At 34.5% G+C, this 24,380-nt stretch overlaps 2 protein-coding genes across 2 annotated transcripts; both read left to right on the top strand.

Moving 5' to 3' along the window:
• The first annotated feature begins 630 nt into the window (after positions 1–630).
• On the top strand, positions 631–16,154 carry LOC145641012 (isocitrate dehydrogenase [NADP]-like). Its single transcript, XM_081692216.1, has 15 exons — positions 631–932; positions 1,020–1,063; positions 1,214–1,323; positions 6,104–6,141; positions 11,947–12,024; positions 12,743–12,796; positions 12,886–12,987; positions 13,132–13,220; positions 13,327–13,430; positions 13,528–13,596; positions 13,684–13,799; positions 14,805–14,839; positions 14,924–15,066; positions 15,621–15,743; positions 15,938–16,154. The coding sequence occupies exons 1-15, from the start codon at positions 704–706 to the stop codon at positions 16,026–16,028; spliced, it is 1,425 nt and encodes a 474-aa protein (XP_081548342.1). The 5' UTR covers positions 631–703; the 3' UTR covers positions 16,029–16,154.
• A 4,672-nt stretch (positions 16,155–20,826) lies between these two features.
• LOC145640121 (protein FAR1-RELATED SEQUENCE 5-like) lies at positions 20,827–23,755 on the top strand. Its single transcript, XM_081691432.1, has 5 exons — positions 20,827–20,854; positions 21,327–21,745; positions 22,020–22,159; positions 22,875–23,101; positions 23,220–23,755. The coding sequence occupies exons 1-5, from the start codon at positions 20,827–20,829 to the stop codon at positions 23,753–23,755; spliced, it is 1,350 nt and encodes a 449-aa protein (XP_081547558.1).
• The last annotated feature ends 625 nt before the right edge of the window (positions 23,756–24,380 follow it).

Raw genomic sequence — 24,380 nt, 5'->3', positions numbered from 1 at the left:
CCGAAGGCAAAGTAGCATACAATTCTTCTACATCCACTACACTAAGTGATTGTGCCGTGTTTTGAGAATAAGCGAACGTTCGTTTGGATTGGGAGCTCTCCATCTACATTTAAAAGAAATGAAACAATTAATCTTCCGAGCATAAACATAAAGGGAGGTTAGGGCAGGGAAGATGTGAATTTACAATTAGGTTAAATATTAACAAACAATCTCAGTACAATTAGGTTCATGCTCGTTATCAGCAAAATATTAGTTAATGAAATTTGATATTGGATGAGACGCCCATTCTTGCTATTTCCAAAGTCCCAACAGTACCTCCCAAGCTTTGTAAATATCTTGCTTGTATAGGAAAAGCTTATGTCATGCTATCCTACTCTTTCTGTTATGTCATGCTTTTATTAGTTTCTTGATTGCAGTGTGGAATACTCTCCTAAATAGGTTACAAATTATTTCATACATTGATGTGAAAATCTAACAAGGTCATGAATAGTGAGATAATAAGCTTTATATTTATTAGTTGGGACTCCTAGGCAAAAAAATAATGTTTAAACCTGGAAAGTGAATAAGGTGAAGAGAACATGATCATACAGAAACCCCAAAATAGTTGCGCGGCAAGATTTGTAAGAACCCAAGGGCACCCTTGGCACAACCTTAGTTTCCATCTCTCCTCATTTTCAACCATCGTATTTTCCAGCCGACCAAAATGCTTCGACTTCGAATTAGCGCCACCCCTGGCACGGCGTTTCTGCAATCTTCTTCTATTTTTCACTCTTCTTCTTCCAATTCCAATTTATTCAACAAAGTAATCACTTCCAAAAACCTCCATTTTCGTCGCTTCAATTTCTCTTCCCTTCGCTGCTTTTCTTCTTCGGCTATGGCTGCCACCCCTGTCGAACGTATCAAAGTTCAGAACCCTATTGTTGAAATGGATGGTAATGTTTTTTTTTTTTTTCAATCTTGTTTTGTTATTGTATATAATGAATACTTGATGACTGCTTGTTATTTTGATTGAATTTCAGGTGATGAAATGACGAGAATTATATGGAAATTGATCAAAGATAAGGTATGAAATCTCAATTTGCTGTCTACTTATGCATGTATGATTTTGCTTGCAGTTTCGTTTTGTTTATGTTGTTTTTGAATTGCATTTGGCACTTATTTCATTTCTTTTTTTCGTTTATGTATAATCTTTGAATTGTATTTCAATGGACAGCTTATTTTTCCATTTGTGGATTTGGATATTAAATACTATGATCTGGGAATTCTTAATCGCGATGCAACGGATGATAAGGTCACTGTGGAAAGTGCAGAAGCGACCCTCAAGTATGTGGCCATTGTTGTTGTAATTCTCGCAATTTCAAGCTTTTTAATGTCCAGGGTGTATACGTTACTTGTATGGTTTTGACTGATGTTGCTGCGTGGGTGTAATTACAATACCCCCTCACTTAACACCATTAGGTTGAATGACTTGAAGCCATTGCTGAACATGCTTCTGACTTTAAAATTTTGTGTTTTGTGCTAAATTTGACTCAGAGACAAAATGTACATTGAAATAACCCTATTATTATGAAATAAAATTATTTTTAGTTCATATATGAAGCTACTGAATTGTCTGATTGAATCTGTTTTCTATTGATTTAAACTTACTGGTCAAACTGAATTTTTTTTTTTTTTGGTAAATGAAAAATTTTATTACCAAAAGAGCACAAAAATTACAACTTACAAAAGCTAAGCTGTAACCCTATACTACACAAGCCTGAAAACCAGGCACTCAACCACCAAAAGTTCCTGTTAATGTGATGCCACCTTCTAGGAAGGGTTCACCACAAAAACAGGAACTCAGCCACCCCTAAACATCCCTACCCACCTTCTAGGAAGGGTGATAGAGGATAGGGCAGGCCAGAACACAAAGAACACAGACCTCTCCCTAGACTCAGCTTTAGGACAGACCCCACAGCAAGGCTATACAGCAGACAGAAACAGCAAAGGGCAGGCTTACATAATAAGCAGATGTCTGTCACTAACATTACACTTACAGGCAACAGCAAACAATATATCTCTAAAAACTATATCAGCAGGTTTGCAGCTACCAGTGAAGATCAAAGAGTTTCTTTGCAGCCAAATATGGTATATAGCTTCAGCAAAACACATACCCAACAATTTATTTTTTGGTCTAGTTTTCCTGCAGATTCTGGAAATCCAGGAAATTTCAACATCAAAAGCCCAAACACGTATGTGAACCCCAAAAAGGTTTAACAGTTTCATCCAAATATCTCTAGCATAGGCACATTCAAAGAAAAGATGCTTTACATTTTCCATGTGTTGATTACAAAGAAAGAAAATACGGTCACATTGAAGATTCCAAGAAAGCAACCTATCCTTAGTGACCAATCTGTTTTTCACAGCAAGCCAAGTGATAAACAAACTTTTAGGAGGAGCAACATTGTTGCAAATGATTCTTCTCCAAGTAACTTTAGGAGCCAGACAACTGGTTGATTTTTTTTTTTTTTTTTTTTTTACTCTATCACCATGCTGAATAGCACCCCATCCACCAATATCATCAATGCACCATGGTCTATTTTTGAAATAGTAGATATGAACCCACTTTACCCAAAGATTATCTGCTTTTGTGCAAGATCCCAAAGCAGCCTACAAATACAAATTCTCAGGGAGGGAAATGAGATTCCACCCACCACCGGAAAGGCACACCTGACTAGGACACTAAGGATTTCTTTCAGGGATTAGCCTTCTCAACTCTGAATCTGTTTTCCATTTCTTTGAGGATCTTTTTTAGGCAAGACAAAGATAATAAATCTGAATGCCAAAAAAAACACTCTTAACCAACTGCAATCTACCAGCATAAGTCAAATGTCAAGCAGACTAGCCATTATTTCTAGGAGTAACCTTGTCCACCAAAGGTTTACATTGAGCAATGTTGACTTTCTTAGAGGATAGTGGAACTCCCAAGTATTTGAAAAGGATAGTATCAGGAACGGGATTAGACTTCTCAAAGCTTCTTCCTCAATATAGGGAGCCCACCAAAGTAGACTTCACTCTTGTCTAAGAGCAATGTAACAGCCATTAATTCTAGAAGTAACCTTGTCCACCAAAAAATTTTGTAAAAGCTTGAAAGAGAAATGTAACATAATTTGTATATGGAAAACAACAGAAGATCATCGGCAAACATTAAGTGAGTGAATATAATTTTCTCACATCTAAGATGGTAGTTGAAGTTAGGACCAAGATGTAACTCAGCAAGGGGAGGTACTCCATGCCAATAGCAAAGAGGAAAGGGGACATAGGATCACCCTGAGCCCTTTCTTTGCTTGGAAAGGCTTGGAGGGGTACCATTAATCAAAATGGAAAAAGAGACAAAAGAAAGGCAAGCCATGAGCTAGTTAACAAACTCACCGGGGAAACCAAGCTCACACATAACATCATTAAGGAAACTTCATTCCACTCCTCTGATGAGTTCAGTAGCTAGCAGGATATTATCCCCTATATGCTTTCTTGGACCTAAGCCCCATTAATGACTTCAGAAAGAACACTATCAAGTCTAGAGGTAAGGATTTTAGATACCAATTTATACAAAACAGAACAAGCAATATGTCTGAAGTCCTTAGCATAAGAAGGGCTCGAAAACTTAGGAACTAAGGTTATAGTGGTACAATTCCAATGTTTGAACATGGAACTAGTATAAAAGAACTCCCAACACACCATCATAAACATTGGGCTTTAAAATATCCCAGGATTTTTTTTGAAGAAAAGGAGTAAAACCCATTAGGGCTTTGGAGCTGTCAATTCCAGGGAGAGAATTAGCCTCTAGTACCAAGTAATTTCTTATAAAAACCATTAATTTCTTAATGCAAGAACTTTAAGGAAAACATCATGTTCATCAAAAAGAGTGTCAATTTTATTCCTGCCTTGTCTGTGCTTCATGACAGAAAAGACGTACTTATTTTTACTATCTCCAAGCTTAAGCCAGTGAACTCTAGACTTCTGCTTATATATACTCTCTTGCACACTGATCCAATACTTAATATTCTGAATAGTTTCCATTTCCTGACAACATTGTGAAGATCGGAATTAATCTGGCTTTGAACATCACATAGAGTGTTCTAGGCATCCTCAATCTTTGCAGCAATGACCCCAAGGCCCAAACTTCTGGTATTCAGATCTTTTAGAGCTGTCTTCACCAATTTGAGTTTAGACCAAACTCTAAACATTGCAGTTCTAGGAACAGAATATTGTCAAGCATTAGCAACAGTATCAAGGAAGTTTTCATGTTCATCTAGGCAATTGAGAAATCCAGTCTCCCTCGAGAATGAAAAATGTCAAATAGAACAAGATTATGATTAGAAAGGGAAGGAGGCAAGTAAACAGCTTCCACATGCCCATACTGATTAATCAAATCCTGGTTCACAATTCCTCTATCAATCCTAGAATAAGTTCTAGGGCCATTATGAGCTTTATTGCACCAAGTGAAAAAAGAACCCTTACTTTTATTTCAACCAAAGCCAAATCATCAAGGAAATTCTGTAAATCCCTAGTTTCATAGTCAGTAACAATAGCCCCATTGATTCTGTCCTCAGTAGGGGAGATAGAGTTGAAATCACCGATACCAGATAATTGCTTAAGACCAGTCCACAGCTGTAATCTGTCTTGAACAGTATGCAAGCCATAGACAAATGTAACAAGAAAATGACTCTGAAGGTCCTTAGTAGCAAGATGACAATGAATAAAAACAGATAGAACAGTGAGATTAATAAGGTCAACCTTCCACCCCACCTAAATTCTTCTTGTCAAAAGCAACTATAATTGTCAGCCCAAGACCAAGTATAACCAATCTTTTTCTGAATTTTAGAACAGTTGTGCTTTTTAACTTTTATCTCCACAATACAAATCACATCACACTTCTGATCAAAAAGTAGCTTCTTAAGTGCAGCCACTTTCCCAGGGGTATTAAGACTCCTAATATTCCATGATAGAATAATAATGTTTCCAGAGGGGGATTACCATCACCCCTGATAGGATTAGGATAATCAGTCTCGTCAGAATATCAACCACAATATTAGCATCATTTACCAAAGGGAGGTAGGTGTTTGAGCTAAAAATAGGAAAATTAATCTGTCTCTTAGTGTTCTTCTTTGATTTTTTTCCAGGGACCTGCCCTCATCACGTGCTTGAGTAACATCCTTAACAGGCTCAGCAGCTTATCACCAGTAGCAGGGTTAGCTTTCTTAGGAATCCAGACTTTTTTACATGTGCTTGGGTGCTTACAGTGTCACCAAATGCTTCTGCCTCTAAACATGCTTTTGAGTTGCAGCACAATCATGCCTAACCTTGTTGCATTTATTACAAAATGGTGGGGTCCACTCAAATTGAACCTTAATCTCAGTCATCTCACTTGTAGGGCTTTCAACCCAAGGTCAAACTGATTTTTTTTTACATATAGTAACTATTTTTACTGAATAATACTTTGTAAGGTGAAGTGAACAATGCCTAACTAATATATATTAATGGCTGGATCTCACAGAAGAATTTTATACGACTCATTTTTTCGACCATGACATATCTCACCTTCTCAAAAAGAGAGAGAAGGAAGAGGGGGGGGGGGGGGGGGGGGGAATGATGCAGGACAAGTGTGGAATATTTTTCTGGGATATATTCTTTTGTGAAACAGTTAACTTAATGTCGACAATGCAAAGAAGGAGGTAAAAGGTGAATGTGGCACCAAAAGATGTTTAATTATTATTAATTAGTCTTCTGGAAATGTTAAAATTAATGCTTAGTTATACTAGTCATGCTCCATTATATTTATTGCTCCACTATTAATCAACGTCAAATTTATGATATTATGATTAAGTTCTGCTCATTTAAGGTTGACTTTCCTTGGCTTGAAATCAGATTTTATGCAGCTAATTTCTGTTGATAAATCCTTTCGAGATTTAGGGATAAGTTTACTGTTCTTTGACATAGTTATTTTCTAAATATTTTACACTTTGTGTATATACATAAGAGGTTGAGGTTAATCTTATACATATCTCAAGGTCTGTGTGAAAGGCTGCTCATGTGTACCTCAATGACAATTTTATTTGTGCAGGTATAATGTTGCAATTAAATGTGCCACAATTACTCCTGGTTAGTTTTCTCATGGCTTTTGATTTTCTGTCACGAGGAGATGTCACTTTGGCCTGTATATTTGTGTCAAGATATGTGATAAATGTATTTCAGTAAGATTGATTATTCCCGTCAAAAAAAAAAAAAGAAAAAAAGATTGATTATTAATTTCAGTGTTACTAAAGCTTGTTCAAATGGCTTTACTTGTTTCATGCAAGCAAAGTGTTCACTTCCTGTGTCATTTAAGTATTTAACTATGTAAGTAGTATATTGATTATTCCATGTTTGAAGCAATCATGTTTGGATCTAGTTTAATGCTTGAACTATGAGCAGTTACATAGTTGCATACTTACATGTTGATGGTCCATAGATTCTTTTCTAGGAAGATATGACACTTCTTTTATCAAAATGCATACTACTAAGACATTTATTAGAGGTTTCTTTGGAGCTTTATTGGTTTAAGGTTAGGGACATGAAAAAGGTTTCAGGGTACCTCCCCTATGAACATGCCAACTACAGAGTTGACATCCACCCTATAGGCTATGTATAAAGATAAAGGATTGCACAAAGAAATTATGATTGGATGGCTTGTAAATTTATAGTCATTAATATATGCCCTTTAGCACTTCTACTCGAGAATATTTTGTTACATACACTTTCTTGAAAATAACAATACTTCCTTCGTTCTCCAGTAATTGCAGCTTTTGGACTTTTACACCAATCACACTCATTGACCATCTTATGTGATTCAGAAGTAAGAGAAATTGTAGTTGATATGTACTTTTAAATTATCAATAATTTTATGAAAAGATAATTAAAGATATTAATGGTCATAGTTATGCATTGGTAAGCGTGAAACTCCAAATAATACAATTATATTAGAGTGGAGATTTTTTTTTTCTTTAAATTTGTTATTTTTGAAATTCTGTAAAAAAACTGCTTTCTTTCTCCACATTCTTTCATGAATGCACATGACTTAAGAATTCAATAGAACTAACTACAGAAATATCAATGCATAAGAAGATGAACTATGATGCAAGTCTTTTGGAGTTACATTACAACTTGACTTCAACTAATTTGATGTTGATCAAAGATGACAAGATCCAAGTAGGTGAATGATAAATTTTTGTTAACCAAGCTAACAATCGCTCTTATATTTCATTTACAACATCTCATCAACTCAACCTATGTTATTCGGACTCTTTCATTTACCTTACGTGTCCGTGTTGACACGACTCGTGTCGGACATCGACACAGACACTTGGACACTTCATTTTTAACTAAAAACACAACTTTTTTAAAGAAAATGGGTGAATCTGATGCTTAGACACCCGTATCTAATTTGACACTTTATTTGAGTCTAAGTAACATAGAACTCAACATCTCATTAACTTGGAGTCGAGTTGTAATGGAATTGCAATTGTCCATCTTAATTTTTTTAATAATTCTCTGCTTTTTCTTATAATCAGTACAAAGAGAGAGAAAAAAAATAACCCTTGTGCTATGGTTCTAACTGGCCAAGCACACATAGACATGCTAGATGAAGAGTGAGATGCTGCATCCCATCTGCCATAGAGGGAGAAATGAAATGAGCTAAAACTCTAGAATTTGATAAAACCTTCAAGTACTTATGTGAACTTGCTTGAATTTGAACCCTAAATCAATTGCCTTAATTCGATAAATCCCTAATTGGCGCATAGTGTACTACTGATATTCAATTCCTACTCCTGGCTTTATTGACCATCATTTCATCCTCTTTATTCCCACTTTTTCTCTCTTTTTTTTTACTTTGCTGTTTCAATTTGCTCATGCAAAGATGATAAATCTAAGAAGGCAATGTGAAAGTATGTGGGAGCGAACCGACAATCATGCTCCTATATGATCTCTAATTTGTCTTTAGTTTTTCTTTCATTTTAGTACTTCTTATTAAAGTGAAAATGAAATGTTTTTAAAATTCCTCCCACCTTGAAGAAATGTATAGATAAGTACCGTTTGCACTTTGAGATCCCTTTTCCATTCCTAGCTGTAGACCTGTAGTTAGTTGTTACTGTAATCATTACATCATCTACTGTGAGATCCTCAAAATATTTCTTTTATCACTTATCTGTACTCATAGAGTATTTACGAAGAATTTGCTGAAAATAATCATTTTATAGTCTGCTTAAGAATATATATAGTGATCTTGACTTTTGGAACATAGTCTTTTTTTTCCCTTCACCTTAACTTCATAGATATTTGTTGTACATATATCCATCAAATAGTGTTGAATTCACGTTTTATTGATGTACTTTTAGAAGCTTCGAACAACCCAAATGGTGTCTTTTATTTAGACATGTACAAATTTCTTATGACAATCAACTTCAGATTATTGAAATATAACCTTATGCTACAATTCTTCCTTTTTTTTTTTACTCTGTATAAATATATATACTAGTATATTTTTTTAAATATATAAAAGGGATCAAAATTTGCTTTCAAAATTCATTTGACTTCTATGGCTTTCTTATGAGTACTTCTATTATGATTTCAACTTTGCTTTTCCCAATCGTTCTTACATATTCTTTCATGGTAGCTCTTCATTTTGAAGATTGTAAGTTCAGTATAAATTATCCCTCCCCCCCCCCCCCCCTCTTCTCAACCCTATGTATATGCTTCATTTTTCTTTGTTGGTGCCCCTTATTTGATCTTGTTACGTCACTTTATTATCCATAATATGCGGTCCTATTATTTATCTTTTGACCAACTCTACTTAACCAAATATTATATCTGGAGTAAGTGACATGATTTTTACATATTTCTGCTTTATATATACAAGGGTGACTTGTGCGAAATGGACTGCATCCCTATTGAATTAGTTGCATTTTGAGTGTCTAGTGATGATGACGGTGTAATGTTTTACATGGAGAATTTTGAGGTGGATTGGTGTATGAGGTGATTTGACCTCTCTTTCATGTTGTATAGAAGATTAGAAGCTGTCTTATTTTAGCAAATAGTAGTAATTATCTCCTATTTTCTTGAGTTGCATTCTAATTTAATGATCCATCTTCACCAAAAGCAATTTTCTCAGTTTAAAGTTCATTTAAAGCTCTTAAACCTCTGGACTAACACTATACCTCATCTACCCTTCAGATTCTCTTTTAGCCTTTTCCACAAGAATTTAGGTTTTTTTTTTTTATTTTTTTTTAGTTATTTTATTTGTTTGGGTTAATTTGTCTGTACTGTCTACATTTACTTTTAAAATACAAGTAATGTATAATTCCAACAACTTATCTTAATTTACTTTCATTGGTGGGAGGTTGGATAATTTTTATGCTATTTCATGGGGACACTAAAATATACGTTGTCAAAGTTTCTCAGTCAACTCTAAACATTAAAATCACTCCAGATGCTTTATTCTTTTGAAACATTAAAACATCCAGCATCTTTCCCAAATTTGCTTTTTTGTTCTTTTTTCATATAAAGTCTCTCTGGATCCATAGTTCGTTTGTAAATCTTACATGGAAGCCATCTATCTATCTTCACATATAATGTAAATTAGGATGAAATAGTCGTGAAATAGTTTAAGAAACGAAAACAGTAGCAAAGTAGCTGGATAGTACCCCAAAGTCATGGTTGAAATCCTGGTTCATGCTGCACAAAAGCCCTAGTTTCATGTTTGGTTTAATTCCTAAACCTAGACAACATATGCTCTTTGATCAATATTGTCTTCAATCTTTAATATTGTACAACCAAAGGCCTATTATTGGTTGCATCAATATTTAATCATTGAAAAGGTAGATGAGGTTAAAGGTTAGTGTTGTAATTTTTGTATCGAATAAAATAGGGCATGTGAAGAGAGGTATTATAATATTAGTGGGGTTATATAAGTTGTGGGAAGAGAGGTATTATAATATTAATGGGGTCATTCTTAAAATGGAACTGTAAAATGTATCATCAGATAGAGAGTAATCTTGTTCTTCTGTTTACTGCTTATAAGGCATGTAGGGTATGTCAAATATATATGTAATCAGCATTCCTTAATGAATAACTAGGAGAGAAATATATGTACCATATTCCTTGGGATTTGAAGTAAGAAAAAATTGTCATAAATATCCCAACTTTACTCCGTCCGCCCAAAATAATCCCAACTTTTGATTATTTTTTAATAATCCCAACTTTATACTACATCTGCCCAAATTAGTCCCAACCGGTTGAAATGTGTCTTTCTATGATTGATTAAAAAATTAAAAAATGAAAATAAAAAAAAAAAATTTAAAAAACCCACCAGCCACCCAACACTGCCGCACACGTCAACCCAACCTCCTGCCTCCCAGGCGCTGGCCGTCGTCCAGTCTCCTCTCTCATCTTCTTATTTAACCTTCACTTTCTCTCCGCCTCTCTATTTCAGATGCAATAAAAATGGCGATGCTTACCAAATCACGATCCCTCTTCCAAAATTTTAAACCCTAAATCAATCTCAACTTTTTCTGATCTCTCCTCAATCAAGAAGCTCAGCTAGCGGAACAACCGCCACCACCGCAGCCATCGCAATCCCCGTCGACTCTTCCGCCGAAACCTTCTGGCAGCCTCATGTACAATGGCGAAGCCCTATTCTGAACAATGGTACAGGAAATCAATCGATATTTCCATTTGGGTATTTCAATCAAAGCCCTGTTGCTCTTATTCAAGCGGCTGCGGAAGAAGGATGCTAATTTGCTGTTAAATTTATTTGTTATGCATTTGGAAATCATTCAAACTAGATGGTAGTTTGTTTGCTATGCATCGGGAAATCTTTCAAACTAGACGGTTTAGAACTTCCGCAGTTGGCACCTATTGATCAAGGATGCTAATTTGCTGTTAAGGAGGTTTTGGGGTGGGGAGATAGGAGTTTAAGGGGAAGGGGGAGGGGGAGGGTTGACGGCTGAGAGAGCATACGGCGGTGATCGAAGTTAGCTGGGTCCTGTGCCGGCAAGGGGAGGGGGTGGCACCAGCTGAAGGGGAGGGGGTGGCGCCAGCCAAAGGGGATAGCCTGGGGGGGCGGTGCTGGGTGGATGTGGTGGTTTTTTTTTAAAAAATAAAATACTTAAGTCCCTATTTAAAATACTACCCTAGGTTGTTTACTGGCTATATAAGTACATGCCTTAATTGCTACATTTACTACTGCTTGTCTCTCTCCCTGGCTGCCAAATTAGTTGTTGCCTGCAACCCTCAAAATGGTTGCTTGGTCTGGTGCTTCCTGCTTTTCTGGTAGTGGCTCAGCCCTTGTCTCTTATTGTTTTTTTGGGTTTGTCTCTTTTGGCGCCTGCATAACCTGTAAATGAGGAGGACAAGTGGCTTGTTGCTATTCGTTACAGAATCTCAAGGAAGAGCTACTATATTTTGGGATAACAAATTAATAAAGTCAGAAAAAAGTCATTGCATTAATTTCAATTTGTACACTAAAAGGCTAAACTCTTATCATATCTAAATGAAGTCTCTTAAGAGCCTTTCACCTAGGCTGTAGGATCCAATTGCTTCACAGCAAGTCATGCCTCAATGACCTGTGTGTTCTCCTTTTGGTTAATTTAAATTTGTTTGTACATGATTTTGTACTGCTTTATCCCAGATTTTTGATGATCGTTTTTGAACAAACTCTTAATTGGCTTTAGGAATATTTGGTTTCTTTTTGGTGCTTTTGTTATTAGTTAGAGGAGAAACTGAGAGGTGGGAGGGCTTGTGTTACCCTTTTTTTTTTTTTTTGTTCTTTTTAGAGGAAGTCACATTTCTGTTTTGCCAAAGGGCAAAATAAATATGATTGATATGAGAGAAAACTTTGCTTCCAAATTATCTAATCAATTTGGCTTGCAGATGAAACCAGAGTCAAAGAATTTGGGCTGAAGTCCATGTGGAGAAGTCCCAATGGCACAATCAGAAACATATTGGATGGTCAGTAATCAAATTATTACTAAATTTCTGCTTAGTAGATATGTGCGACTTGGCCTTGTTATGTTGCAATGTAGATTTTGAGTTTGACTTTTGCTATTGCCTCCTATGTCAAATAATCTCATATGCCTCCTAGCTTTGAGTAGATTTAAATTTTTGGTGATGTAAAACATGCTTTGTTGTCTGTTGTTTGTTGCAACATTTGTCTTTTTTGTGATATATATTTTCCTTGATACCCTGTTTGTTCTAGATAAATGTTACAAGTTTACCTATTCTGGTCAACGTTTAGTACTTTGAACATTAATTATTATTATATACAGTATATTTATTTATATTTCAGTAATAGTAATTTTAGATTTTTCTTAAAACTACTTTCCACTTTCCTTGACTGCTCTCCTGTTTTTCCAATCATGTTTGCCAAAGTTTTCTGTTTTGGCTACCTCTCTGAAAACTTCCCAGGCACCCTAGGTGGCAAATCTGATACTGATTTGTTAGTGAGTTGGTGCTTGGCAAGGCAGTAGGCAAACTCAGCTTATGTATTATGTGGGCCTCATGGGAGCTCCCTTTTCCCCCTTTTTCTTTCTTTCCTGATCCTTTTCTTTTTTTCTCTCTTCACTTTTCTCTACACCCCCAGTTTCCTTATTTAACCACTCTTGTTTGTACATTTCTTTGGCATATGATTGGTTTTTGAAGAAGGCATTATTAACCGTAGTTTTTGTAGGGACTGTTTTCCGTGAGCCAATCTTGTGTAAGAACATTCCAAGGATTGTTTCTGGTATGTTAATTTGCCTTTCAAATCGTTCATACCCTCATGCTCTTTTAAATCATAACACTGTCACTCATGTCCTTTGGCTTCTTTTGCAGGCTGGACAAAACCCATTTGTATTGGCAGACATGCTTTTGGTGATCAATATCGAGCCACTGATACACTCATCCCAGGTCCTGGAAAGCTTAAATTGGTGTTCGGTATGAATTTAGACCCTGTCTTCTCTTTAATTGTGTCTGCATTTTAAAGTCAATTCTCAATAGGAAAGCAGCACAGAATATAATATAATCACTGTCTACAGAATATAATATAATCCTTGATAAGTGGATTTTAATATCATGCAGTCCCAGAGGATGGAAAGGATCATGTGGAACTTGATGTACACGACTTTAAAGGGCCTGGAGTCGCATTGGCAATGTATAACATTGATTCGGTATGTCTTATTGCTCTAGGCTTTATGTTGCACACAGAAAGAATGCAGTTCTACAAGTTACATTTACACTTTCTGCTTTGTTGTTTTCTTATTTTTGGTTTGTCAGTCAATCCGAGCTTTTGCTAATTCATCAATGTCGTTGGCCTTTGCAAAGAAGTGGCCACTTTACTTGAGTACCAAAAATACTATCCTCAAAAAGTATGATGGAAGGTAATAAATAACATACGTACTTTTTCTTCCTTTATTTATAAATATTGATCTTGATATTGTATAATGAAACATTTCTTAACTTTTTGGACTGCACTAGGTTTAAAGATATATTTCAGGAGGTATATGAAGAGAAGTGGAAGCTGAAATTTGAAGAACACTCAATATGGTTAGTTTGAGTTTGCAATGATTGTTAATTGCTTTGATTTTTGATTTTGTCTTATTGTCTGTTAAAACATAAGTATTTCTCATCCAGGTATGATCATCGCCTGATTGATGATATGGTTGCTTATGCATTAAAAAGTGAAGGTGGATATGTTTGGGCATGTAAGAACTATGATGGAGATGTCCAGAGCGATTTACTTGCACAAGGTGAGTATCCTGTAGGAGAGGTAGATTTCTTATGACATAAATGGTTTCGCGGGATATCTGATGATCAAGATTTCATCAAGCAACAAGCAGCTCCTTATCTAGCCTCAAGATTTGCTTGAGTGGCTTTGTTGAATATTTATAGATGTTGTTATAACCTTAAAATTGTAATCTAGAAGTTGAACTCCTGAAACCATGGCAGTGTACCTAAATCAATGTTGGAAATTGGGGTACAGGACCACAGTTTGCTACCTAGTTTTGTTAAAGTAAGGCCCCGTTCTCTTCGCCTTAATTTTGCTGAACTGAAATTATTTTTACTGAACTTAAATTATTTTTGCTGAACTGAAATTATTTTTACTGATTTTCTATTATAATTCTTCTTTAGTAAAACTGAATTTTGCTGAACTGAACTTATTTTTACTGAACTGAAACTATTTTTACTTAACTGAAATTAATTTTACTGAACTGAATTTATTTTTACTGAACTGAAATTATTTTTACTTAATATAATTTTTTAAAGGTGAAGAGAATAGGGCTAAGTCAAAAATGTGCCACACACGTATTAAATGTCTTTATTTGGATTGCAGTTCATTAGTGAATTAGGCAACGCTGAAACCATAGCTACAAGTACAACCTCCTTGTAGTGTAGATGCTAAAAAAGTTACAAGTTACTTGCTAAAAAAGTGTATTAGATCGGAGGAAGAATTTGGTTCTTTAATTGTGAGATTTTAGCTGCACAACTGAGTTTTATCTTGTAACCAACTCCGAGGCCCTGGCGTTATGGCAATCGTATTTTGGATTATTCCATGTAGGTAACATCACATAACAGTAGAATGATTTTAATTTTTTATTCATACATATTTTTAATGTATGGAGGCCTTTGAGTTTTTGTGGATGTTAGTTGCTGTTAGTAATCTTGCAATTCCATTTGAGTTGTTAATTAGATGTTTTTTTTCATCAAATCATTGTCCAGATAATTTGATTGGCTTCATTTGTACCTGTTTGCAGGTTTCGGGTCTTTGGGTTTAATGACATCTGTGCTGGTTGGTAAAATATTGACCTTTTCTATGTTGTGTGTACCATGTAACCTGTTTGACAATTATTTTTTATTGCTACATTGTTTGCAGCTGTCTTCTGATGGTAAAACTTTAGAAGCAGAGGCTGCTCATGGGACCGTAACACGACACTTCCGGCTGCATCAGAAAGGTCAAGAAACAAGCACTAATAGTATTGCTTCTATATTTGCTTGGACACGTGGACTAGAGCATAGGTAAGCTATGTTTACTCAGTTATATTTCCTAGTAAAATATGTTGAAAGATTTCAAACTCATACGAGTAAGTCTAGCATTCAATAGGGAGCATTTGACTTCTCTAAGTTGTACCCTTTACTTCACGATATCTATGTTTTACCATTGGGTTTTTTTAAATTGTTCTTCATTTTCAAAAAACTCTGTTTTCAAAAGTCAACGCCACCAATTGAACCCAACCACCGCCCCCTCCTCGATGATAACCAACCCCTCCTTTACATCTTTTCCCATCTCTCTCCACTGACCTCTCTAAATCTATCTCTCCTTATTTCCCCCTGGGTGATGCTTAGAGATTAAGTTCATTGGATGGTGGTGCTGTTTTGGTTAGGAAACCTTGGCAGCCTTTCCAAATAAAACTAAATCTAACAACTAGCTTAGCGGAAGGTGAATGGTGAGGATACGATTTAGACAACAAGAAGGGTACAACTTGGAATTTGAAAAGGCTTGAGGGCAATAGGCCGAAGAACAATTAGTAATTTTGATTTTATATTTATATTCTTTTGCGTTCTCTTTACAGAGCAAAGCTTGATGAAAATCAGAACTTGCTGGACTTTGTTCAAAAATTGGAAACGGCATGCATAGAGACCGTTGAATCAGGGAAGATGACCAAAGATCTGGCTTTACTGGCTCATGGGCCAAAGTAAGTGCGGAGTCATGTCCATCTTTATTCCCGTTAGCTTCTCTGCTGAAGTTCGTTTTCCCTGCAACTTCTTATACATTGCTTTCCTACATGGTGCAATGTCTGCTAACTCTTTCATAATTTGCAGCCACTAGTGGCTGTTTACCTTCTCTCTAGACTAGTCAGCTCACTAGCTCGTGCCATTCTTTGTGCAGGGTTACTAGAGAAAACTACCTGAATACGGAAGACTTCATTGATGCAGTTGCGCAGAATCTTGTTGCAAATATTGGAGTATCATCACATTAGATAGTACATTTTTGGTTGTATGTAGATGCTCATACTAAAACAATGAGGCCATAGCTGATCAATTATTGCAACATGCTGTCATAATTTGACTTATAATTTTGGTTTTTATCCAAAAAAAAAATAAAATTGGTTGTCATCCTCTGCTCTCATATTTCTTCTGATAAGCTGAAAGCCAACATTAAATGTACAGAGAACTTTAGATTGGATTCCTAGTATAGACCTAATGTAATTCATCCTTGGAGAATATGATTTCTACTTGCTTGAGTCAAAAATACTGAGGGAAGGGTATTCATGCATAGTTCAATCATATTGGGCTCTCAAAGAATGGGAAGACAAGTAACGAAAACACTCAAGGTCTAACCGCTTAAGCTATACTCCGTACGTCATATCTTTCAGGGAACTTGATAGATACTGTTGAATAACATTGATAAGAACTAGATTACGATTGAACAGCATTGACAAGAACCAGATTATTACCTTCAATTCACCAGATTATTACCTTCAATTCCCAATAGTTGGATACCAAGCGATGAACAATACAAAATGTGGTATTTCTGGAAGGAAAAAAATGAACCCAGAATCTCATTATCAACTTTAACCAATTTTCCAGTTATATACTATGGAGACTAGACAGCCAAAATGGTGGTGGTGTACAACAACCCTGTCCAACAGGAAACGAAAGAGCAGTATTGAACCCATTAAGGGCAGCATTCATGTTACAAAAGGACATCAAGTCATCAACAAGTAAAAAGCCTTCACTAAAATTGAACCTAGCACATAGGCGAAGTTAGCAGGAGTGGAGGGAAAGAGTAAGGAAATTCTTACCACTAGATTAAGTATTACTTGGAAAAAAAAAAAAAAAAAAAAAAAAAAAAAAAAAACCTCGTTATAATTAGTAGCCTCATTTCCTAATTACATTTCTAATACGTAATACTCTATATTTTGGTGACTAACGCTTTGTTTGGATAGCAAAGAAGGAAGGAAAAGAAGGGAAGGGAAAATGGAGGAAGGGAAGGGAAAAGAAAGGGAGGGGGAGGTGAGCTCCATTTTCCCTCCAAATCTCTCCAATTTTGGAGAGATTATGGTTATTAAAGAGAGAGGGAAAATGGATCCCTCCCTCTCCTTCCCCTTCCTTCCCCCAATCTTTTACCCAAACAAGAGATTTTTCCCCCTCCATTTCTCTTCTCTTCTTTTCCTTCCATTTCTTCCTATCCAAACAAAGTGTAAAAGTCTAAAATAGTATGTAGAATTGGCTTCCTTTGTTCATGTTGCCAGAAATGCCAGTTTTATTTGATTAATATAATTAGTTAAGGTGTCTAATGTCAAAGAAAGCAAACAAAAGGTTGGAATGTGTTTTCTAGTACAGTAATACAGTTTGAGATATATTCCTCTGAGTTTGCTATTCCGTTGGATTTCGTTTACTCAATATGTAATCTGAACGCTAAGCAATTGGCATTCTGCCGCCTCCCAGCTCTTATTCTTGCCAACTGTTTTCCCCTTTTCACATTAGATTTCCCTCAAATCCTCAATCAGACCGTTTGAAAAAATAAGTGTTTTTCTAAGATATGCCTCAATTTATTGAATTTCTAAGTTGTATCTATACTTTTTCAAAGTTATAAGTTGTGTCCTCCACCTCACGATGTTTTATCAATAATATCCTTTGACAGCCATATTCGTTAACAAAAGTTAAGTGGCGTCAATAATTTGACACGAGTCCTGTTCTAATTGGTCTAACACTTTTAAAAAAAAATTAAAACAGAAAAAAAATAATAAAAACTTAATTAAGAATGATTAGAAAAAAAAACCAACCACCCCTCCCACCACCACAACCCAGCCCATCAGCCCACGTCGTCGGCGCCGGCAACCAATTGCCCACCCTTGCCCAGACAATTCCTCCCGTCGACGAGCCCCCGCCCTTTCCCCTTCGCCCTACTTCCTTCCTAATACTCCACGAACACAACCACGTGACACAACCCAGGTAGGAAATCGACCACCAACCACCACGAAACGCCAACAATCCCTTTCCCCCAACTCGAAACGACCCTCCCTCGTTGTTTCGTGGCGTGGGAGAGGGAGTTAGGGGTTTTTTCGTGGTGGTTTTAATGGAGGAATGAGGGTGGTCGGTTGGTCGGGGTTTCGAAAAAGAAGGTGGATACAGCGGGGATCAGGGGAAAGAGAGGGGGTCGGGGTGGATGAGATGGGGAGATACAGTACCGGCGGCCAGTGTACGTGGTTAAGGTGGAGTACCGGCTCGTTTTCCGGCGAGTTTAGGGGAGAGGTTAAGGTTTTGCAATGGGGGGAATTTTGGTTTTTTTTTTTAATTATTTTGTTAATTTTTTTTTTTTAATGTTTTTAAAAAGTAACTAGCAACGACAATTAACGAATCATAACGTCCGTTAATTAATGTTAACATCAAAGGTTATTGCTAATTTAAAAAAGTGATGTTGAGGGCACAACTTAGACGTTTGAAAAACATAGGCACAACTTAGAAACCGAAAAAGTTTAGGGGCATAGCTTAGAAAAACCCTAATAATAATAAAAGCAATATAAATAAAAGGCTATATTTGCCTTGTACTCCCTCCGTTCCCATATGTTTTTTAAGTTTTCATTTAAGGTTTTTCTTTTTATTCTTTTTATTTACTCGTAATATCTTTCCCTTTTTAGTCATAAATTTTGGACAAATTTACCCTTATTTTAAAATTTTTATACTCAAAAGTCCATACTTTTCCATGTGATATTGTACTTTTTGTAATATTTTAACGGTTTTTCAATACTTATTGTTACTTTCTCTCTCCTCTCTCCTCTCTCCACTACTTTCTTCACCCCACATGCACAAGTGCACAACATTATTTTTTTTTTCAATAAAATTGTACTTTCAATCATTGAAATATTCCAACCTCCACTTTACACAATTTCTTAATAACAGCGTATAATTGCAAACGTAAAAAATTTAAGGGAACGGAACAACTTAAAAAAAAAAAAAAGAAAGAAAGAAAGAAAAAACAGCCCCCTTACTACCTACGGAGTACTGAGTATGTAATGTGTGAAAATCTCTTAAATGTATTTCCTCTCTCTCTCTCTCTCTCTCTCTCTCTCTCTCTCTCTCTCTCTATATATATATATATATATATATATATATATATATATATATATATATATATATATATATATATATATATATATATATAGGTTAGAACCTGTGCGATGCACGGTTTATATAAAACCTATTTTTAATTTGCACATTTTAAAAATAAATCGCTATTACACAATATACATACATGATGACTATAAAGAATTATGTACATTTTGTAATTTAAAATCTTTTATTTTCATCAAAATTTTGATATTGTATCTGTTTCAACGCCGTTTAAGTCATAGTTTAATATAGGAGGTCATTTATTAGTGTGCTATTTAATATTGTTTTAATTTCCTACGATACATTGATAGGTTTTAGTTGTAAGGTAGAAACTTCTAATATTTAAATTTCATATATGTTAAATATGATAGCTCTAAAAAAAAAAAAAAAAAAAAAAAAAAAAAAAAAATTGACATCATCATTGCATTTAGGCATGAAATTTTTTTATTAAAATAGCAACAAGTGGGCAGTGATGATGTCAGCATGCATCTTCTATTTTATTAATAGTTAATAGATTTCGTATATTACCTTATACATAGTATATATTTGTTTATTATAAAAAATAACTATTAAAAAATTTTAAAAAGATATGTTAAAATATTTCATAAAATGCATATGGAATATACTTTGTATATAGTTGTCAAGTTGAAAGTTAAATATTATAGGATATAATAATCATAAAGATTTGTAAGAAAAAGAAAAAAAAAAAAAAAAAAAAAAAAAAGTAAAAATGGCGGGAATATTTTTAATAAAAACATGGCAAGTGTCATGTTGGATTCGCCTTTAGTATTATGTTATTGATATATATATATATATATATGGGAGGGATCCGGTGAGAATAGGTTCTTATGTGAGAACATTCCTAATATATGAGAACAAATCTAAGCCTTAGGATCAAACGATCTCAACGACTCTAATAAAACCAAACTTTTCATCCATATACTTGTTAATCAGAAAAACAGAGTGAAGAAACTACGAGCTTCAATTTCAATGAGATTCAAGGATTTCGAACACAATTCCGTTCGATTTTTGTCAGATTTCAGCAATAGCAAGAATCAACAAGCTTAATAGATTATACAGGTAAATAATCAACAAAAGTTCTGTTAGTTTTTTCCTTAATTTTTGTCAGTAATTTTCGAATTTCATGGTTTGAATGTTGGATTTTTGTTATAATTTTAGTAATGAGTGATCTTAATTTAGTATTTTCGTTAAAATTTACAAATTTGATGTTCTAATTTTCGATTTTAGTGTTCTGGAAAATTTTAGTGTTCTTATGATTCAGTTCTTTAAATTCTTAAGAGATTTTAAAGTGATTTTTAATTTCTTAGGTAAGAGTGATTTTTTGCTTCGATTTTTATGCGATTTTTCGATTTTTTGCTGCGATTTTGTTTGATTATGTTTGCTGCGATTTTGTTCGATTTACTATATGATTTTGTTTGATTATGTTTGCTGCAATTTTAATTCTTATGATTTTGTTTGCTGCGATTTTGTTCGATTTTCGATTGTGTTTGCTTTATGTTTGATTATGTTCGATTTTCATCAATCATTTGTTGCTTTATGTTTGATTATGTGGAGTGCTTTTTTCTTTGATGTGGAATTTATTAAACTTAATTGCTTTGATTGAATTTATTTTTGCAGGTTCATTATATTAGGTTGACAATTATGGATGAACAAGCAAATAATGAAGCAGGTTTTTTTTTTTTTTTTTATTAACTTGGATGTTTTTATGTACAACATGTTCCAAAATTGTAGAACATGGTTGAAAATTTTAGAACATGTGTGTATAAAATTAGAACATGTTGGTAGGAAAGCAACGGAAAGTAATAAATGAGAATATTGATGAGTGAAATTTGATAAATAATTTGGATCATTTGATAAATAATTTAGAACAAATGAGTAAAATTTTGGAACATGTTTTGATTTTTCTAATGGGATGTCTAAAATCATGTGTTCTAAATATTTGATCATGTGTTCTAAAGTTTTAGTCTAATGTTCCAAATTATGCTGTAAATAATTAATTAAACTTTAGTCTTAAATCTATGCTCTAAATAATATCTTTTGTTCTGATTTAATCATGCGTTCTAAATATTAAATCATATGTTCTAAAATTTTATTCATTTGTTCTAAAATTTTTTTAACTTGTTAAAATTACTTTTGTGCAGAAATAATTAACAACAACGAACAACTTGATAATGTTTCTAATGCCACTGCAAGTGTGCCAACTACTCCTACAGTAGTACCTATATTAACTCCCGGGGGAACAAAAGAATGGTTTCCTATGTGCCACAATGAGTTAAAACCTGCAATAGGAATGAAATTTAATAGTGTTGATGAGGGTGTTGAATTTTATAAATCATATGCACTTGCTGCTGGTTTTAACACTAGGAAGTCTACCAGTAAAAGGCATACAGAGAAAAAATTGGCATTCCAATATGTCTTATGCAACAAACAGGGTTTCAAGGAGAAGAAAAAGCCTATTGTTGAGAGTATTCTAAATGATAAAGAAGGACAAAGCAAGGAAGGCAAGATTTCAATAACAAGAAAAAGATTAGTCACTCGTGTTGGGTGCAAAGCTCTTATGGTTCTAAAACATTGTGAAGATGAAAAGTATATAGTGACACAGTTCCACGAAGGACATACTCATCCCCTCTACACACCAAGTTGTAATCTATTTCAAAACGAAGGAAGAAAGATGAACATTTTGCACAAAAAAAATGATTGTTGATAACTCTAAGGTAACTCTTTCATAAATTTTTACAGTGCGTTCTAAAATTTTACTCATATGTTCTAAAATATTATTCACATGTTCCAAAAGTTTCTTAATATGTTCTAAAACTTTTTTGTGCCTATAATAGGTGAATATTGGCCCTGTAAAAACTTTTCGAATGATGAAGGAAATACTTGGAGGTTATGATAATGTTGGAACTTCCAAGCAAGATTTTAAAAATTTTCACAGAGATTTAAAAACATTCATTCAAGGTTCCGATGCTCAAATGTTTGTAGACAATTTCACAAAGAAAAAGTTGATGTGGAGTGCTTTTTTTTTTTTTATTTTGAAGTTGATGATGATTCTTGTCTTTCTAGAGCTCTTTGGGAGGACCCTATTTGTAAAAAAAATTATGCTCTCTTCGGGGATATGATATCTTTTGACACCACTTACCAAACTAACAGGTGATTCATATAATTCATGTGTCTTATTTTCTGAATTATGTTTTGAATGTTCTAAAAATTGCTTCTACTTGTACTGTTCTAAATTTTAAGTCTAATGTTCTAAATTATGTTTTATATGCTCATAAGATTTAGCAACTAACTTTTCATTCAAATGTTTTAATAGTAATTCTTATGTTCGAATTACAATTAAGTAAAATATTAATCTTGTGTTCTAAAATTTTAATCATACGTTCTAAATTTTTATTCACATGTTCTAAAATTTGCTTTCTATGTTATAAAGTTTAAGTCTAATGCTCCAACTTATGTGTTATAAACTCATAACCTTTATGCTCTAAATTATAACCTTTATGTGTTATAAACTTTAGTCTTAAATCTATGCTCTAAATAATTTCTTCTGTTCTGATTTAATCATGTGTTCTAAATATTTAATCACGGGTTCTAAATTTTTATTCATATGTTCTAAATTTTTATTCACATGTTCTAAAACGATAGTACTATATTTTGTATGTAATGAAATTTGATCTTCATGTTATAAACAGGTACAACATGGTATTTACTCCATTTACAGGGGTTGATCATCACAAGAGTTGTATCACTTTTGCGGCTGGTTTCATAGCAAAGGAAGATATTGAATCATTTGAGTGGCTTTTCAAAACATTTCTTAAGGCAATGGGCAATAATGAACCTAATTGTCTGATCACAGATCAAGATCCAGCTATGAAAATTGCTGTTAGTAGAGTGTTTCAAAAATCTGAACATCGGTTCTGTATGTGGCATATAATGAAAAAGTTGCCAGATAAAGTAGGGCGAGCGATCACAAAGGAGGAAACAGGATTTCTGAAAAAAAATATGTGCCTGTGTTTGGCATCTTGAAATTGAGCCAGCTGAGTTTGAAGAAAGGTGGAATAAGGTGATGGTTGAGTTTGAATTGGAAGGTAATGAGTGGTTGTGTTATATGTACGAGATAAGGGATAAGTGGATTCCGGCATATTTCAGAGATGCGTTCCTGGGAGGAATAATGCGTACCACGTCAAGATCAAAAAGTGAAAATAACTTTTTTTGCTCCTTTATCAATCCTCACGTTTCACTTGTTGAGTTTTACATGAGATATGAAGCTGCAATTGATGCCCAGAGACACGCTCAAGGTCAAAACGACAATGATTCAAAGCACAAATACCCAGAGTGCAAGACATCACTAGGGATAGAAAAGTATGCCTCAACCATATACACTATTTTTGTTTTTTATGATTTCCAATATGAGGTAGAAATGACTTGTTTTGCTTGTGGGTGTGAAGAATTTAAGAGAGAAAATGGATTAGAAATTGCAAAAGTAAGTGAAGGGGGTCGGAGTAGAACATTTGATGTTGTGTTTAATCCGACTAACCAAGAGACAACATGTTCTTGCAAGTTGTTTTTATAGGCAAGGCATTCCATGCAGGCACATGGTTTGGGTTTGGAAAGCAAAACGGTTTGAAATTATTCCTGAGCAATATATTCTAAACAGATGGACTACTATGGCAACGAAAAGACCAATATTTGACCTAGGAGGAAATCTGTTGGAACAATGTGCCAATATAATCGACAATAAAAAGTTGTTGAATGAGTTGTGGTCAGAGATACATAATTGTGTTAGTTTGGCAGAGGGTGACGATGAAGATATTAAAGACCTTGTGATTAATCTTCAAGGATTGAGGTTGGATTTGGAAGCTAAAAGAAATGCAAGAAGTAATGGTGAAAGGAATGCTACTAACAAAGAAAAAGACATAGAACTATTAATTGGAGCTAGTGTTCCAAGTGAAATATCTATCAAACCTCCAAAAATTTCTAAGAACAAAGGTACAGGAGTTCATTTGTCAAATGTTGAAACGAGATCTGTAGAGACTTCAAATGTTGAAACAAGATCTATAAAGACTTCAAATGTTGAAACAAGATCTGGAAGTGGGAAAAGACTAAAGGGGGACAAAGAAAAGGCGGTAGAACAAAATCTGAAAAAAAAAAAAAAAAGAGGTTATGCAAAGGTTGTGGGGAATTGAGTCACCACGATA

The sequence above is a fragment of the Chenopodium album genome, chromosome 7, assembly GCF_948465745.1.
Source record: "Chenopodium album chromosome 7, dcCheAlbu1.1, whole genome shotgun sequence".
In the NCBI taxonomy this organism is placed as follows: domain Eukaryota; kingdom Viridiplantae; phylum Streptophyta; class Magnoliopsida; order Caryophyllales; family Amaranthaceae; genus Chenopodium; species Chenopodium album.
This window is presented reverse-complemented; position numbering and strand designations above follow the sequence as displayed.

Bases quoted from the DNA above. Each gene is read 5' to 3' on its own strand.
- LOC145641012 (XM_081692216.1), top strand. From the start codon at position 704: ATGCTTCGACTTCGAATTAGCGCCACCCCTGGCACGGCGTTTCTGCAA. The intron at 1,324-6,103 runs GTATGTGGCCAT...TTATTTGTGCAG, and splicing joins AGTGCAGAAGCGACCCTCAA to GTATAATGTTGCAATTAAAT. The intron at 13,597-13,683 runs GTTAGTTTGAGT...TTTCTCATCCAG, and splicing joins TTTGAAGAACACTCAATATG to GTATGATCATCGCCTGATTG.
- LOC145640121 (XM_081691432.1), top strand. From the start codon at position 20,827: ATGGATGAACAAGCAAATAATGAAGCAG. The intron at 21,746-22,019 runs GTTCTAAAACAT...TGCCTATAATAG, and splicing joins TTGGGTGCAAAGCTCTTATG to GTGAATATTGGCCCTGTAAA. The intron at 22,160-22,874 runs GTTTGTAGACAA...TGTTATAAACAG, and splicing joins CAAGGTTCCGATGCTCAAAT to GTACAACATGGTATTTACTC.